The sequence below is a fragment of the Eleutherodactylus coqui genome, chromosome 3, assembly GCF_035609145.1.
Source record: "Eleutherodactylus coqui strain aEleCoq1 chromosome 3, aEleCoq1.hap1, whole genome shotgun sequence".
NCBI classification, from domain to species: domain Eukaryota; kingdom Metazoa; phylum Chordata; class Amphibia; order Anura; family Eleutherodactylidae; genus Eleutherodactylus; species Eleutherodactylus coqui.
In genome coordinates, this window is record NC_089839.1 from 146,563,764 (window position 1) to 146,581,991 (window position 18,228).

Genomic DNA, 18,228 nt, shown 5'->3' on the forward strand with positions numbered 1-18,228 from the left:
CCGCTGGTCACCTAATGTCTATATCCTGTAATATCATAGCACTCTACAAAGACATCTAGTCCCCTCTTAAACTCTTCTATGGATTTTGCCATCACCACATCCTCAGGCAGAGTCTCACTGCTCTTACAGTAGAGAACCCCCTTCTGTGTTGGTGATGAAACCTGCTTTCTTCTAATCGTAGCGGATTCCCTCCTGTTACCGTCACAGTCCTGGGTATAAACATCATGGGAGAGATCCTTGTATCGTCCCCTAATGTATTTATATGTAATTATTTGGTCGCCCCTTAACTGTCTTTTTTCCAGGGTAAATAATCCTAATTTTGATAGCCTCTCTGAGTATTCCAGTCCTCTCATTTCGTTTATTAATTTAGTTGCCATTCTCTGAACCCCCTGAAGCACTGTAACATCTTTCCTGAGCACCGGTGTCCAGAACTGTACACAGTATTCAATGTGGGGCCTGACAAGTGCCTTATATAGTGGGAGGATAATGCTTTTATCCTTTGCCCCTATACCTTTTTTAATGCACCACAAGACTTTATTTGCTTTTGCAGCAGCTGACTGGCATTGGTTACTTCAGTTAAGTCTACAATCCACTAGTACCCCCAGGTCTTTTTCCATATCACTTTCCCCTAGCAGTATCCCATTTAGTGTATATTGGTGACATCCATTTCTCCTGCCCATGTGCATAACCTTAAATTTATTAACATTGAACTTCATTTGCCATTTTTCTGCCCAAGCCCTCAGCTTATCCAGGTCCATTTGCAGCCGTTCATTGTCCTCCGTTGTATTAATTGTCTTATATAATTTTGTATCATCTACAAATATCAATATTTTACGGTGCAGCCCCTCTATCAGGTTGTTGATAAATATATTGAACAGAATGGGGCCTAATACTGAACCCTGTGGCACCCCACTAGCAATGGTGGCCCAATCAGAGTACGAACCATTTATTACCACCCTCTGCTTTCTATCTCTGAGCCAGTTCTTTACCCAGATACACACGTTTTCACCCAATCCGAGCTGTCTCAGTTTATAGATCAGCCTATTATGCGGCACGGTGCCAAATGCTTTAGACATACGAGATCAATAGACTCTCCCAGGTCCAGCTTAGAACTTACTTCATTGTAGAAGCTAATCAGATTGGTCTGACATGATCGACCCTTCATGAACTCATGCTGGTGAGGAATTATTCCGTTGTTCTCCTTGAGGTATTCTAGGACGGCGTCTCTCAGAAACCCCTTGAATATTTTTCCAGTAATTGAAGTGAGACTTACTGGCCTGTAGTTACCAGTCTCTTTTGGACCCCTTTTTGTAAATTGGAACCACGTTGGCAATGTGCCAGTCCAATGGTACAACCCCTTACGACTCCGGTCAGCAGGCACAGTGGTGGTTGAACATTTAATATTAAAAGCTCTTAAAAGTATTATTCCAATATTGCACTATCCGACCAGTTTATCTTTTACCTTTACAGTCTGGGTTTTTCAGTATATGCTATGGAGCACCATGCTTTTTTCATTTTCTTTTAGGTTGCTTTTAAAAAGGGGTATTCTGTAGAGTAATTTTTTTCTCCAAGTTTTCCGTCATCTACTGGATGGGTGAAAACTGGTAGGTTGGTAGGGGTCCGACCACTGGGACCCCATTGATCCAGAGAAAAGGAGGACCAATTTTGCCACCTATTTTTCAATGCAGGGTTACTTCTGACGCTGTAATGTGGTAGTGAATGGACCACTTGCCATGCTTGTGTGGCCGCCACTTCATTCATTTCAATGGGATTGACAGAGATAGTCAAGCACTTTGTACTCGGTTATCTCTGTCAGCCCCATTGAAATGAATGGAGTGGTAGCAGTGCAAGCATTGCCAGTGGTCCATTCACTACCACATTACAGCAACAATGAAAAGCAACCCTTTATTGAAAAATAGGGGGTGATACTGGTCCCTCATTTTTGGGATAATGGGGCTCCCAGCAGTTTTCTCCCTGTGATCAGTTTTCACCCATCTAGTGGATGGGTAAAAACATTCATAGTCTCTGGAAAACCCCTTTAAGAGTCTAATTATGAGAAGAAATATGATCACAAAACTATAGTTCATAAGTAATATACAGTCAGTTTTTATATAAAACAATGTAAATGATGTTTATGTAAAACATGTTGTGTGAAATGATCCATGCTCATACCATTATTTCCAGCAACACTCGCCTGTGTTACAGGGGTTTTACACAGTTTACCCATTTGACAGTCACAGCATTAGGCATCTGCAGTTGTGAACCAGATCCCAGGCTGGCTCTACTGTAATAAAAGCCAATCTAAAATCTTGTCTAAACCAATGTCACACAGAAGCATCAAGGTTTTTTTTTTTCTTACCTTCATAGCAAGGTGCAGAGCTGAATTTCCATGTTCGCCCTTAGCGTTTGGGTTTGCTCCATGGGTCAAGAGCACCATGGCACAATCAAATCGGTCCTTCTTGACCATAATGTGTAAAGGGGTTTCTGCTGTTTTACTTACAGCATTTGCTTTGCTACCACGTTCAAGCAATAGTACAGCCATCTACAGAAAGAAAAACACAAATCATTTCACTGTAGCATCTAAAACAGTTAAACAGCCACGATCGAAGCAAAGCCCCATCATTGAAGGCGGGTGTCAGCCGTCCCCTGCCGTCACCTACCAAATATGGAGTAGGATCAGCTACTGAGCCCACTCCATACCTACCCTGCGCCCCTATGACGTACATGTATGTCACAAAGCCTTAAAGGGGTTCTGACATCAAAAAAAAAAAAAAATTGTACTCACCTTGCCTGGCCTGGCCCGATCGCCAGACATGTCCCCTCCAGCCGGCATCATCTTCTGTGCCTTTAAAGCAGAGCAGGAGCGGTCAAAAAGACCGCTTCCTGCTCTGGTCCGTCCGTCAGGCACTTCCGAGGTGAACGGACGGACCGCACAGTGCTTGCTGTGGGCGGCCCGTCCGTCCTGCTGAACTCCGGAGTGCTGCGCATGCGCAGTGGAGACGCAGCCTGTCCTGACTCCTGTCAGAGGGCACCTCTCCACTGCGCATGCGCGCGATCCCGATGCGGCACGGCTCATGCAGACAGAAGAGGAGGAACAGCGCCTGCCGGGAGATGACCCCCCCGATGTCAACAACAACAGAAGACAAGGTAAGTATTATCTTTTTATGCTTTAGCAGCCATTAAACCATGGGTTCCCTGGGTCCATTAGGCACACCAGGGAACAATGGCTGCTAAAGCATAAAAACATTATTTGTGTCAGAACCCCTTTAAATGTATTTTGCCAAGATGTAAAAAGTTATTCCATATCCACAGAACAGGAATAACTTTATCATCGGTGAGAATCCAACCACTGAGACCCCATGCAGATTGGAAGAACTGGAGTCCTGAAGGTTCCCACATGGATGAAGTGGAGATTGTGCATTAGTGCAACCGCTCCATGCATATATGGACTTTCCGGACCCCCTTCTCGAAACTGGTGGTTTCAATCAAGTAGATAGGATATAACTTTGTATCTTGGCACAACCCCTCTGAGGGTTTAAGAGAGGGTTGAGTAACACGACCAGATAAAGCAAAAATTCACCATTCCACAGGTTTCCCTCCTGGATTCGTCCTTGCTTCACAACCTCCCCAAAAACAAGCATGCTTGGCTCAGCCTACTGCTGAGTCCTACAGTTTATCGAAACTGACAAGAGAAAATACAAGGTCTTTATATTATTTAATGTGTATGTCATACCTCAGCGGTCTTGGCCCAATGCAGAGGGATTGCCTGATATTTAGGATCTTCAACACTGACCTGGTTCGCAGCAACATCCAGTATGGCTTCTGCACATCTAGGCAAATCACAGGTAATTTTTTTGTTAAATAAAATTCCATGTCTCGTCAGTACAGCCAACAATACACAAATTATGAACGGTTGTAAATATACGTTTACTGTTTTTAAATGTATTAAACATTTTTATATAATACAAGTACCTCTAAAAGCTGGATGCATACTAATAAGGCCCATTAGGTTCAACAACACTTGTCACTTCTGGAAGTCCATAAAAGACAATTTGGGGCTTAAATAAAAATTTTGCAACTTTGGGAGACATTTTCCACTATTACATTTTCAGTGACCAGTTTGCCAATGAAAACTTCTGAATGCAGTGATGCATACAGTAAATAAGTAATGTGTAATAGAACAGCGTTTGTGATACTGTGGACAATCCTATTGCGATATTGAATGTTGTGTGAACAAATACTGTGTCTACCTCACCCTTTCATTGAGTATTTCATAGTTGTGTGAATGGGGTATCCATCCTTTCCAAGGATATCACAGCGTGCATTGCAGCGCAAAAAGGCTAGAACTGACTCAGTTTTGCCCATGCGACAAGACACATGCAATGGGGTCTCTCCAGAGTTGCTCAGGTGGTTAATGCCAACAGAAGGTACGGAACACAGGATCTGGGCATGTAAAAACACATAAAGCGGTAAATGTGTAAGAGAAGATATACATAATAGACAGAGGCATAAAGAGTGATTCATACATAAGTGTGCAAACCTTTATTCACACAGGGCAGATTCAGTGCATTTTAGCAGCCAGAGCCAACATTACATAGTACAGTAAAAGTCTTTCCTTTAAACTTGTATCATTTTGGATCAGCTCATAGAGTTTGGCTAGAGAAAACACTGAAAAAAAAATGCACCAAGTCTTCACTGTGTGAGTAAAACACAAGAGCGATGAACACTACAATGATTTGGTGTAGCCACATCCATGCGCTACTGAAGCACGAATCATAAGGTGCACTAAAAGACAGATAAGACAGGACGAAAATAATCACCTCAATAACACGGGGGCTGTTTTGACGGGCAGCATAGTGGAACACGGTCTCTCCATTGAAGTCAGCAATATCCTTCCGAGCCTGGCACTCTTCTACTAGCTCCTGTATGCACTCAGTATCCCCCTTCTTGCAGGCCAGATGTAGTGGGGTGCAGCCCACGTCACATTCTGTACTGTTCACACTCCTGGAAAATACAGAAACCAGAATAGGTCTATTACTGTACATGTAACGTATAATAAGTGCACTCTCCCACAATACTGGAAAACATGGTAAAGTTATTTTAACAGTATCTATTGCTCATTTTCTAAGCCAAAAAATTCCATAATTCTGTGAACTGGTCTATGACTTTATTGCTGTTGTTAATTGTTACTACATCTGCCTCCACTCTACAATATTCACCATGTTCACTGCTTCTCCCGTCATGATCATCATTCTGTGAATGGGACATCACTGACTCCTACAGCCAATCACAGACCTCAGCACTAACATGAAATGGGATTGAGACCTCTAGGACCCCCACTATTGCCAAGAATGATAGGTTAAAAGTGCACACTCTTGGCCAGAGAGCTGTCTATCTTCAAAGAGGAAAATGAAGGTGTCGGAGCGAGCCCAGTGCACTTATTCGACCATTTCTGTTGCCCCCATTTACTGGGCTATCAGAAACAGCTAAATGAGTGCATACGGCTGATCATAACTAGGAACAAGATTATTTTTTTTCTACACTAGATATTATGTGAATTAAATGTAATAATGATTAAATGCTGACTAAATAGTTCATATTAGCTGAACATCACTTAAAGCTATAAATAAGCACACAATATGGAAAGCTCTATGGTCTTGTGTTATCTCTTATGGCCACTGATAAGTAATACCAAAAAACAGGTCATTATTCATGTACTGTGACACAATGAACCATTATCTTCTCCCCACCTCAGGATGCCATTGTGTTTAAAACTCTCCCGAAACCCCATCTCCACTGCCACGTGGGCCAAGGACCAGTTGGGGTGTCCACGCAGACAGTCAGTAAGCAGTTGGACGGTGTCCAGACGGAGTCCCTGTCTGGAGCTCTCGTAGAATGGACGCATTTTGGTTGCATATTCTTGGAACTGATGTAAAGCTTCGGTTTCCGAATCTAACTGAAATAGACTGAAAGGAGGGTCAAACCAATAAATTATTAGTAAAAAACAAAAATGGAACTCAAAAGACAACCGCTTTATACAAAGATGCCAAGTCAGGCCATTTTAAACTCTTCCCTAGGAGAAGCGCAGCAGTACATGTCAGCATTTTCAAATAAATGGGCATTGATGAAATGAACGGAGGTGCCAGGTCTGCTATAGCAGGAGCCACTCTAAGGGTGACTACCCACTACAGTTTTTTTTCACTGCGAAATTCGCAAGGTTTTTTTTCTCTGCAGGGGTCTATTGGACTTGTAATGTTAAAATCGCGATCGCGCAAAATCGCACTTTACAGCGAAATCGCGATTTTGCGCAATCGAGATTTTAACAATACAAGTCCGATAGACCCCTGCAGAAAAAAAACTCTGCGAATTTCGCAGTGAAAAAAACTGCAGTGGGTAGTCACCCTAAGGGGTCATTCACACATAGCAGTTTTGGTGCAAATTTTGACAAGGATCTACAGCAGACTGCATCCCTTCAAATGAAGAAGTGAAGTCTGCTGCGGATTCACATCAAAATCTGCAGCGAATGGCATAAATTTTAGTGCAGATTTTTCCACAAATCCACATTAAATCCCCTACGTGTGAACGCACCCTTAAAAGGGGTTTTACCCACTGTTACAAATGATGGTATATCACTAGGATATGCCAACAGTTTTTTGAATGGTGGGGGATCTCACTGCTGAGACACCTACAATCCTCAGAATTAAAAGGTAACCAAGCTAGATTAGCACTAACTCTTTTCCTGTACAATAGCGCTTCTAGCCACTGCAGTGCAGGGTATTGCAGCACAGCCCCATTTTGTCACTTTTTTCTTAGTTTCACTGGGGGTTCCCAGAAACCAGATTGCAGTCTATCATAAGGTAAGGCTTGCAAATTAATATTTAATCATGGGACAACACCTTTAAAACGCATCTGGCAACCCTTTTATGACATCCATATGCCATAATAGGACACAGATAGGAATTGTTGAAAGCAAAAATGTCTTTCACAAGTTAACACAAAGAAATCACTATCATTGCTGTATCCACTAAACTATTCTAACTCTGCCCTAATCTGTCTTCTAATAACAGAGCTGGTGCAACTTCATATCAAAAACAATTCCTAGTCCCAGCTAAGTCTCCTTGCTAGTGAATGGGCCGGCTGCTTTGTGTGTTAAAAACAAACAAAAGAAAAACAGGATTTTTTTGTAACTCAACATAAAATCCTTTTCTCGGATGTTCATTGGGGGACACAGCAAAGATCTCGGGAAAATGCGTGGGCCAGAGGTGATGTTGCTCGCCTCATCTGAAGAAGGACTTCCACACACTATGGTAGATGTGAGAGAAAGAGGGTTTTCTAGCCTTGAGCAGAACCCAAACAACGAGGTCAGTGAACCACTGCGCTTTCAGGACTGTAGATTCAACAGCCACACCATCAAATGTATGGTATGCGGATGAAGAGCTGGAGTTGCAGTGTGACACTAGGGGTGGAGGCGAGACAGAGGAAGGAGGTGATGGGGTATGCCTGTGCGACCTTGGCGAGCATTGTTGTTTCTTGGTCCTATCACGCATATGTTCTGGTAGGAATGATTTCTCAACTTCAGACCCTTCAGTCGGATTTTGAATGGATGTCCTGCTCAACATCTCCACAATGCACCTGGAGGCTTTCTTAAGGTCTGAAACCACCACCGAGAGGGAGCGTGCCCATTCAGGTACAGGACCCTATAGGGGCATGGCGGTGGATGTTCCTGGGGCAGGTTCACTGGCTGCGCTGGGAAGCAGGCAATTTGCGCAAATAGGCTCCTGCTAACCGCATAAGAATTTAGTGCGACAATGGGATCATGAGAAGTATGTCACAACGACCTGCGCTGTTTACTGGGTGATGTAACAAGGGTAAGCCAGAAGAGTAAGAGTCCGAAGCAGTGCAGGCAGGCCGGAATGGGAAGCTTGGAATATGCCAACAATTTTTGTTGCATGATCGCGTAAAGCAGCACAGAATGAATGGGACACTAGACCCAAAAGGAGGTAGAAACTCCCAAGGAACACGGCGCAACCCAGGGAAGCTATGCCGAAAGAGAATGACCCCCCTCCTTCCCTGAAAGGTAACAGCGCACATGTCCACCTCCCCTTCAGGCCGCAAGAGAGACGGGGAGCAAGAAGAAAGGGGACTATGGCCATACATACTTACCTTCCCGGAGGGAAGAGCCACGTGCCATGGTATTGACATCCAGCCTGATCCTTAGCTATTCCTCACCTCCCTTTAGTGGGGGAGCCCAGAAAATGCAATTGAGAGAATATTTGCCAGTGGGTCACAAAAAGGTTAGAGCTTCTCTGCACCACCTTACCTTTGAGGGGCAGGGAATCAGCAGGGAAGTTAGGACAATCCTCATGTTCCTACTTAATAAGATAGTAGAGGGGTTCTGTCAGCCTGTGAAACAAAAAAGTCCAGGGAACTCCAGGATCTTGAAACCTGAAGCAGGAAGGTCTGCCACCTATGGACACTAAGCTAAAACTGATCTAACTTAGAGGCTGCAGGAGGGCTATAGCTGGAAGGAGGAACGAACTCTTCTTTTGCTTAGTGTCTACCTCCTAGTGACAGGATCTTTCCCTGAGGTCGTCGCTGTGTCCCCCAAATACACAGTCTTAAAAAAGGTTTACCAATTGTAAAATGAAGTTACTCAATAATAGACTTTGGAGAAGTTTATTAAGGGCTTTCTGTCAGTTTTCTGGCCAGAAAAAAAAAAGGTGCAAACTTTGGAAAACTCCGTATTAGCACAAACATTTTTGTTCTTTCACTGCTTACATCAATAGTGAAAAATGTAATAGGAGCTGAACATGAGGTGGAGGTCATCATCAGCACGACTCCTGGACATCCTCCTCAACACACTTCTAAAGTCATTTCTAATGTAATTTCCTTAATGAGAAAACAAAAGTCAAATAGTTACTAACCGAAAGGCATTTTGTGGAGTAAGTGGGTTTACTAAGAGACATTCCCAGGATTTTGCTGTCTTGCTCCTGTAAAGTAAGACCCGTCCATCTTCCCTAATTCGATGACAGCCAACATAATCCAAAAGTGCCACTTCCCGCACTCGATAGGGGTTGCTAAACAGGTTGCTCACTGAGCTCACAGTATTGAAGATTTTTCCAAAGAGGTCCATGGAAATGTCTGAAAAGACAACAATATAGTAACTCTGTCTCTGTTCTGCCTGAAAGTATCAATAGATTAAAAGAAGACAATGTAATACGCTGGGCACATTCCCATGTGTCACGTCTGCAGTGGCAAACCCATGTGACTTTTGCCACGGATTTCAGTTTAAAAATGCTGAGGAAAGGGTAAAATCCGTGGTGAACATTTCGCAAACAACTGACATACTGCGGATTTAACATCTACACCACATGTTAATACTGTAATGAGTCCCCCCCCCCCCCCCCCGTCATGTGGATGAGTGCTGTTAAAATCTCATCCACACAGTACTGTGCATTTTCCATGTGGAAATAGCACGGACAACCTGCAGTATTTATGCCACGTGGGAGCATCCCCCGAAAGAAACTTTGCAACTTTATCCAAGCTGCCTCCATATCCATCTGTGAAGCGGTACAGAGAACAGCGGCCTCCAATAGCGCGCTATCATAATTACAGTCATGAAAGGAGCATCATGCGCCGGAAGAAACCAATATAGCAAAATTTGAGTGGGGTAACAATTTTTTTGTATAACTCTCCCCTATTCACTTTAACAAATACGTATCATCAGTGACCTACCCAATTAATTTTTGGGGGATTCGATTTGGGTGACACACTAGGTGAAAACAAACTGTGCTAAACGTAGGCCAGCACCCAAAGGGTGGTGGATGACACAGGGTTGATATTCGATTCAGGTCATCCGCCGCCCCCTCATGTGCTGCACTAGCATTTCACAACGCATCAACACTACTTTCAAAGGATTTAGTATGGAAAAACGATGCAAGTGGTTCTATGGCTTGATAGCAATAGAGCACAGGCAGAGCTGGCAATCCCTAATGTGTGATGTCTCAGGGCGCTTTCACACCGTGCGGAATTATTCCACAAGACGTAGCTAAAGATGCAGCTTATGCTACTGCTGCAGATGTCTGCTCCATAGCATGCATGGATGCAGATTTTGGTGCAGAATTTTCTGCATCTTAAGGGTGACTGCCCACTACAGTTTTTTTTTCACTGCGAAATTCGCAGCATTTTTTTTTCTGCAGGGGTCTATGGGACTTGTAATGTTAAAATCGCAATTTACCTCGAAATCGCAATTTTGCGCGATCGCGATTTTAACATTACAAGTCCCATAGACCCCTGCAGAAAAAAAAAATGCTGCGAATTTCGCAGTGAAAAAAACTTAGGGCGCCCACCACCCACTGGCGTTTGCGATTTTCGTGCGTGAAAAACGCAGCGTTTTCGGCGCGTTTTCGGCGCGTTATTCGCGGCGTTTTCGCTGCTTTTTCGCGGCATTTTCGCGGCTTTTTCCGTTAATTTACATTGACATTCATGGGTGCATTAAGAGAAAAATAAGGACACATATGCAACTGACAGTTCCTATGTTAAAAATTGCAACGGACTGAAAAAAAAAACGCAAGTGGACAGGAACACATTCAATTCTAATTGCTCTTGAGAAAAAACGCAAAACGCAAAGGAAAAAAAATCGCCAGTGGGTGGGAGCCCTTAGGCTGGCTTCTCACAGGGCAGAATCCCAGCGGAAATCTTGCGGTTTTGCCGCAGCAAAAAAATTTCAAAAAAAAAAACACCACACAATATTTCCCCCGAGAAAGCGCTGCTTCAAAACCCGCAGCACTTAGCTGTGGATTTGGGAGCGGCTTGGCCGCATGCTTCTCCATTGCAGCTGGCGCTTCCATAGAGAGCAGTGAAACGGAAAAACAAACAAAAAAAAAAAAAGACATGCTGCGGCCAGCGAATATGCGCCGCAGCGCCGGCTTTGCCGCGATGGATTAGCCATCCCGTGTGGACGAGATTTTTGACAAACCTCGTCCACATGGCTGGCTAACCCCACAAGGCTGGCTAGCGGCCACAGGCGGATTTGCCGCAGCGAAACCCAGCATTAAGGTGCGTCTTGCGGAGTAATTCAGTGCGTGGAAGCGCCCTCAGAGTTTGGATTTATAACAATTACATCCCATTTGCAGGGCGCATTTAGCCATAGAATTCACTGGAGAGAAAAACTCTGCTTTCTTGTGGGTCAGAGGTTTCGTACCGGTCAGAGATGAAGCTGAACGTATGGCTTCATTCCCATTTTATTAATAAAATAATAAAATGGGAATGAAGCCATAATTAATTAAAAGAAATAAATCTTTAGCAACGCGTTTCGGCACAACATCGTGCCGTTTTCAAGCTTTGAAACAAATAGCCGAATGCTACACAAATTTTATATATTTTTTTTTTACCCATAGAAATGGTATTGTGGTACAAATGTGACTAAACCACAAAGTATAGCTACCCCCTACAAACTCTGATGAGGATTTGGTCATCATACACTGCAATTTTAATTGGTACCAATGGAGATACTTCCAGCGCAGCACAGCCCTTTAGGATCCATAATTGTCTACTCTCCAGCAACATCCTAACGCTGGGTTCACACAGGACGGAATTTGCGTTGGCAATCTTAAACCCGAGATTAAGCAGCAAAGTGGACAAGATTTGCAAAAATATTGTCCACATGCTGAGGGCAAGCGGCGCTGAAACTGACATGCTGTGCGGAATTCAAAGCCGCGGCATGTCAATTTTAGCGCCGTTTCTGCTGCGGGCTCTCTTCTCTCTATGGGGAGAGATGGCAGCAGCGGAACAAGACACTTTCAAAATTTGCAGGACTTTAGCCATGAAAACCTTGCAGAATTTCTCTGTGCGGTCCCGCTGTCGACATTCCACAAGATTTACGCCCCGTGTGAACCCAGCCTAAGAGCTTCCGCAAAAAAACAGGAGAAGACCTTGTAAAGTCCTAGAACAGTTGGCTTTTCTCCCAGGTTCATTGGTAGATCAGTGTTGGCAGGGGAACTGGCATTGGTCTCTGCTAAGTGCACAGAAGAGTGAGCATATTTATAGATGTAGCAAACCTAAAAGGGAACCTGTCACCAGGGCCCATGATGTCTGAACCACAGGCAGCGTGAACCCAGGAAAAATATGCGCAGTTCCCACATTTAGGAGTTTCTAGTAATTATTAGGAAATTATAGTACCAGTGTTTCTGATTGCGCAATGCGCCACACAGCTTTGCTACATGCCCGTCGTCACACACACACACAGCTCTGCTACATGCCCGTCGTCACACACACACACAACTCTGCTACATGCCCGTCGTCACACACACACACACAGCTCTGCTACATGCCCGTCGTCACACACACACACAGCTCTGCTACATGCCCGTCGTCACACACACACACAGCTCTGCTACATGCCCGTCGTCACACACACACACAGCTCTGCTACATGCCCGTCGTCACACACGCACACACAGCACTGCTACATGCCCGTCGTCTCACACACACACACAGCTCTGCTACATGCCCGTCACACACACACACAGCTCTGCTACATGCCCGTCGTCACACACACACACACACACAGCTCTGCTACATGCCCGTCGTCACACACACAGCTCTGCTACATGCCCGTCGTCACACACACAGCTCTGCTACATGCCCGTCACACACACACACAGCTCTGCTACATGCCTGTCACACACACACACACAGCTCTGCTACATGCCCGTCACACACAGCTCTGCTACATGCCCGTCACATACACACACACAGCTCTGCTACATGCCCGTCACACACACACACACAGCTCTGCTACATGCCCGTCGTCACACACACACACAGCTCTGCTACATGCCCGTCGTCACACACACAGCTCTGCTACATGCCCGTCACACACACACACAGCTCTGCTACATGCCTGTCACACACACACAGCTCTGCTACATGCCCGTCGTCTCACACACACAGCTCTGCTACATGCCCGTCACACACACACACACACAGCTCTGCTACATGCCCGTCGTCACACACACACAGCTCTGCTACATGCCTGTCGTCACACACACAGCTCTGCTACATGCCCGTCACACACACACAGCTCTGCTACATGCCTGTCACACACACACAGCTCTGCTACATGCCCGTCGTCACACACACAGCTCTGCTACATGCCCGTCACACACACACACAGCTCTGCTACATGCCTGTCACACACACACAGCTCTGCTACATGCCTGTCACACACAGCTCTGCTACATGCCCGTCACACACACACAGCTCTGCTACATGCCCGTCGTCACACACACACACAGCTCTGCTACATGCCCGTCGTCACACACACAGCTCTGCTACATGCCCGTCGTCACACACACAGCTCTGCTACATGCCCGTCACACACACACAGCTCTGCTACATGCCCGTCACACACACAGCTCTGCTACATGCCCGTCACACACACACACACAGCTCTGCTACATGCCTGTCACACACACACACACAGCTCTGCTACATGCCCGTCACACACACACAGCTCTGCTACATGCCTGTCACACACACACACACACAGCTCTGCTACATGCCCGTCACACACACACACAGCTCTGCTACATGCCCGTCACACACAGCTCTGCTACATGCCCGTCACACACACACAGCTCTGCTACATGCCTGTCACACACACACACACAGCTCTGCTACATGCCCGTCACACACACACACAGCTCTGCTACATGCCCGTCACACACAGCTCTGCTACATGCCCGTCACACACAGCTCTGCTACATGCCCGTCACACACAAACACACAGCTCTGCTACATGCCCGTCACACACACACAGCTCTGCTACATGCCCGTCACACACACACAGCTCTGCTACATGCCCGTCACACACACACACAGCTCTGCTACATGCCCGTCACACATACAGCTCTGCTACAGGCACGTCACACATATAGCTCTGCTACATGCCCGTCACACACAGCTCTGCTACATGCACATCACACACAAACACAGCTCTGCTACATGCCCGTCACACACACACACAGAGCTCTGCTACATGCCCGTCACACACACACAGAGCTCTGCTACATGCCCGTCACACACACACAGAGCTCTGCTACATGCCCGTCACACACACACACAGAGCTCTGCTACATGCCCGTCACACACACAGCACTGCTACAGGCACGTCACACACACAGCTCTGCTACAGGCACGTCACACACACAGCTCTGACAGCTCTGCTACATGCCCGTCACACACACACACCAGCTCTGCTACATGCCCGTCACACACACACACAGCTCTGCTACATGCCCGTCACACACACACACACAGCTCTGCTACATACCCGTCACACACACAGCTCTGCTACATGCCCGTCACACACACACACAGCTCTGCTACATACCCGTCACACACACACAGCTCTGCTACATGCCCGTCACACACACAGCTCTGCTACATGCCCGTCACACACACACACACAGCTCTGCTACATGCCCATCACACACACACACACACACAGCTCTGCTACATGCCCATCACACACACAGAACTCTGCTACATGCCCGTCACACACACAGCTCTGACAGCTCTGCTACATGCCTGTCACACACACAGCTCTGCTACTTGCATGTCACACACACAGCTCTGCTACGTAGCCTTCGCATATGTGCTGCACAAAATTTACAAACTTCAGTTGGTGGTTGAGGTGAAATCATGGTTTGTCGCTGTGTCATGTAAGCTGCATTAGCTTCACGGCGGCGTTGAACCCTCTGTGGTGACATGTTTGCATGACAGCGACGGTTTGTTACAACATTGGACAACAGTTCACAATTAGATGAAGGCTGGACTAGTGTTGCGGCATTAGCACTTGAGTTGACATGGTATCATGTTCAGGAGATGTGAAGATAGTGGTGAAGGACTAAGCTTCAATGTTGTTGGTCAGTATGCACCGCCAGCTATGTATGTGGGCATTTGTGAGGTGTCATTTAAAGGAGTCTCCACACTGGTGTCCAGCTGTGTCACAACCAGCCAGACTGAGTACTGCTGTATCCATAGTAACTGAGGCCACGGGGGTTTGTGGGGGATGTAGTCCACACATAATCCCTTATTCGGTACACAAGGGTAAAAGACCTGTCATGACGTCACCATCATGTGATCAGGGGGCGGAGTTAAGAGTCGGTAACTGACAACACAGGTGCTGTCAGGCTCTGCATGCAACTCACACATCACACATGGATTGATGGACAAGCAGTCAGTCGCCAGCACTCTGCTTCTGTGGAGTTTCAGAATTAGCACATTTTAAAGTTTTACTCAAACTTTAAAATAAATAAAGCTCCATGCCAAAGAGATGGGCCGTGCCCGCCTCTGCCCGCCCTGAGCACGCTTACTGACAGCTGTCTCCCTATACACAAGCATGGTGTGATCTGATGGTGGGCATATTCACCTTGGCTGAAGATCTTCGCACTCGAACACCCGCCTGTGTGAAAGAGCCTTACATGGAGCCCGCCACCCTTCTAGTGCCACAAAGCACGTTACAGCAGGGGAGGGGACATGGCGCCCGGACATGTATTTTCTATACTTGCCAATTCCCCGGATCCAGCGGCGCCACGCGCCAAAGATCAAGTCGTGCACAAAGGTTTGACTCTTCTCAGGATGCCATGCGCACACTCTCTCATACAAGTCGGGGGACAGTCCATTTTTCACTATTGTTGCGTATATACACAAAAATACATTACAAATAGCGCCAGGTCTACCCGCTATCGCTAAGCAACAGAGTCGAAATTTTTTTTAAAAAGACAAGCACAAACAGGCGCACTGCACATGATAGCATGCGAGAGTACTGTCATACGCAATGCAATTTCCCCGCCATACAGTCACGGCCGGCTCACAGCTGTAAAACACTGTGTACTCCCCATCGCCATGTACTATTTTGGCGTATATGCGTGTATAATACGCACCAAGATAGAACATGCTGTGATTTTTCTTGCATGCGTCATTTACGCAAATCGTGTAAGCGACAACACGGCCGCCTGTGGGATATTGGTGCAGCGCATAACGCACGCAAAACTATCTTTAGGCTATTTAGCATGAGGTGCGAACTGTATTTTAATGAGTGGGACATAAGCAGGGATTGTCCTGTGCTCACAGTCATACATACATAGTCTATAGTAAATTAAGAACAGCGTTATAGAATTGCCATAGACTAAGCTGGAGGCTTCCAGAACACTGCTGCCCTCACTGACATTATGGCACAGAAAGCGCCCTTATAGCGGTTTAGTGACTCACGTGACTCTGCCTTCTCCACAAGCTGCAGCACTCGCCTCCACTCACCGCTTCCGTGCACATTCACAGCTGACAGAAATCTCAGCCAATCACGGCTATTCTGCTTAAACCTCCGTCAGCTGCTAACCAATGAGCGCTGTAAGAGGGCGGGACTTTCCAGGACACGGACCAATTAGAGATATCACAGGCGCCATGTTCCTAGGGACAATACAATTCTGTACAGACAATTGGTTAAGAGGGATGAAAAAAATCCCAGACAGGTAGTGGGGAGGCATATTAGCAGTTTACGCTTAGGTTAAGCAGCGCTGCTGATTAGAGCCACCTGATTGGCTCTTCGGCACCACGTGACTACACAGCGTGCACGCGAATTGCCTTTAGCAGCCGTGCACTACACACTACACTTAAGCAGCACGGGGTTAGGTTTAGGATTACCTAACCCCAACCCTAAACCTAACCCTAAACACTAAAACTAATCCTAAACCCTAACCCCGTGCTGCTTAGGTGTAGTGTGTAGTGCACGGCTGCTTAACTGTAGTGTGTAGTGCACACAGCTGCTGAAGGCAATGCGCGTGCACGCTGTGTAGTCACGTGGTGCCGAAGAGCCAATCAGGTGGCTCTAATCAGCAGCGCTGCTTAACCTAAGCGTAAACTGCTAGTGGGGAGGAGGCTACGTGCAGCCATTTTGTGGATGACGTAAGCAAACGACAGCCACCATGTTTATTGTGGGAACAGGGGTGAAATAAACAATGTCGCACAATTACCAGAGAACTGTACAGTACAGCACATTAACAAAAAATGACCATGTCCTCAAGGAGTTAGTTTTGTTTTTCCTCTCCACTGTAAAAAAAATCAAGTTTTCGTATTTTTCCATAGACGTAACTGCTTGAGGGCTTCTTGTGCAGGACGAATTTTCTTTTTCGATGCTACTATATAATGTACCATATAATGCGCTGAAAACACCTTAAACAATTTCTAACTGGGTCTTATTTTGTATGTCAGTACGATTGTGGCGATACCAGAGTTAGGCCGCATGCACATGCGCGGGTCGGATTCCACATGAGGGAGCCCACAGCAGAATCCAACTTCGTGCCCGGCTGGCATCCGCACGTACCTGTATTTTCTTCTTCTTTTCTGTACACGCTTCGCCGTCGGACCTGAGCAGGCTAGATTTTCTTTTCAAACTCCTGCTTTTGCAGCGGAAGCCGCGGCCAGGAAAATGAAGCATGCTGCGAATTTTAATCCGCAAGCGTAAACCGCAATTGGTTTCCGCTCGTGTACATGAAGAATCACTTTTGCATTGCATGCTATGGGCGGTATTTGCTGCGTAATCCAGAGGCGGATGCCTGCTCCAGATTCCACAATTCAAATCCTCCCGCCGCATTTAACCTTATGTAGTTTTTGTTATTAATAAAAAAAATATATCTTTTTATTTTTTTTAAATTTGCTTTTAGTCGCCATCTTCTGACCAGCATAACCGTTTTATTTTTCCGTTGATGCTGACGTGTTAAAGGCTTGTCTTTTGCAGGGCGACCTGTAGTTTATCAGTTCTATTTCGGGGTACATACGACTCTTTGTTCGCTTTTTATGTTTGAAGATGGGGAGATCAAAAAAGTGCAATTCTGGGGTTGCGTTTTTTTTTCTCATGGCGTTCATGGCAGAATAAATAATACGATATTTTAATAGATTTACATTTTACAGACACAGCAATACCATAGGACGGGATAAAAGTCTGACTGGTGGGGGTCTTACCACTGAGACCTCCAACGATCCAGAGAACGGGGGTCATTTGTCCCCCTCCTCTCTGTGCGCTTACTGCACCCCACACAGTGAGGAAGGGATTTATGGAGCATTAGTGGGATCACCGGAGAACTAAGCACTTGTACTCGGCTATTTTCATCAGCCTCGTTGAAAAGAACGGATCGGTGCCACATATGCACTACTACTGCTCCAGTC

The 18,228-nt window shown here is 46.0% G+C and overlaps 1 protein-coding gene across 3 annotated transcripts in view; it reads right to left on the reverse strand.

Moving 5' to 3' along the window:
- The window catches only part of PLA2G6 (phospholipase A2 group VI), a 51,034-nt gene extending 34,695 nt beyond the window's left edge, over positions 1 to 16,339 (reverse strand). For all 3 annotated transcript variants that reach the window (XR_010791211.1, XM_066596255.1, XM_066596254.1), the window contains exons 1-7: positions 16,279 to 16,339; positions 8,925 to 9,141; positions 5,751 to 5,966; positions 4,821 to 5,004; positions 4,256 to 4,443; positions 3,734 to 3,830; positions 2,360 to 2,542 (exon numbers count right to left, since the gene is read on the reverse strand). Coding sequence is in view for 2 of the 3 variants with exons in the window: in XM_066596255.1 (XP_066452352.1) it covers positions 2,360 to 2,542; positions 3,734 to 3,830; positions 4,256 to 4,443; positions 4,821 to 5,004; positions 5,751 to 5,966; positions 8,925 to 9,133 (1,077 nt within the window). In the remaining variant the exon portion in view is untranslated. The remainder of the gene's footprint in view (positions 1 to 2,359; positions 2,543 to 3,733; positions 3,831 to 4,255; positions 4,444 to 4,820; positions 5,005 to 5,750; positions 5,967 to 8,924; positions 9,142 to 16,278) is intronic.
- Between the last annotated feature and the right edge of the window lie 1,889 nt (positions 16,340 to 18,228).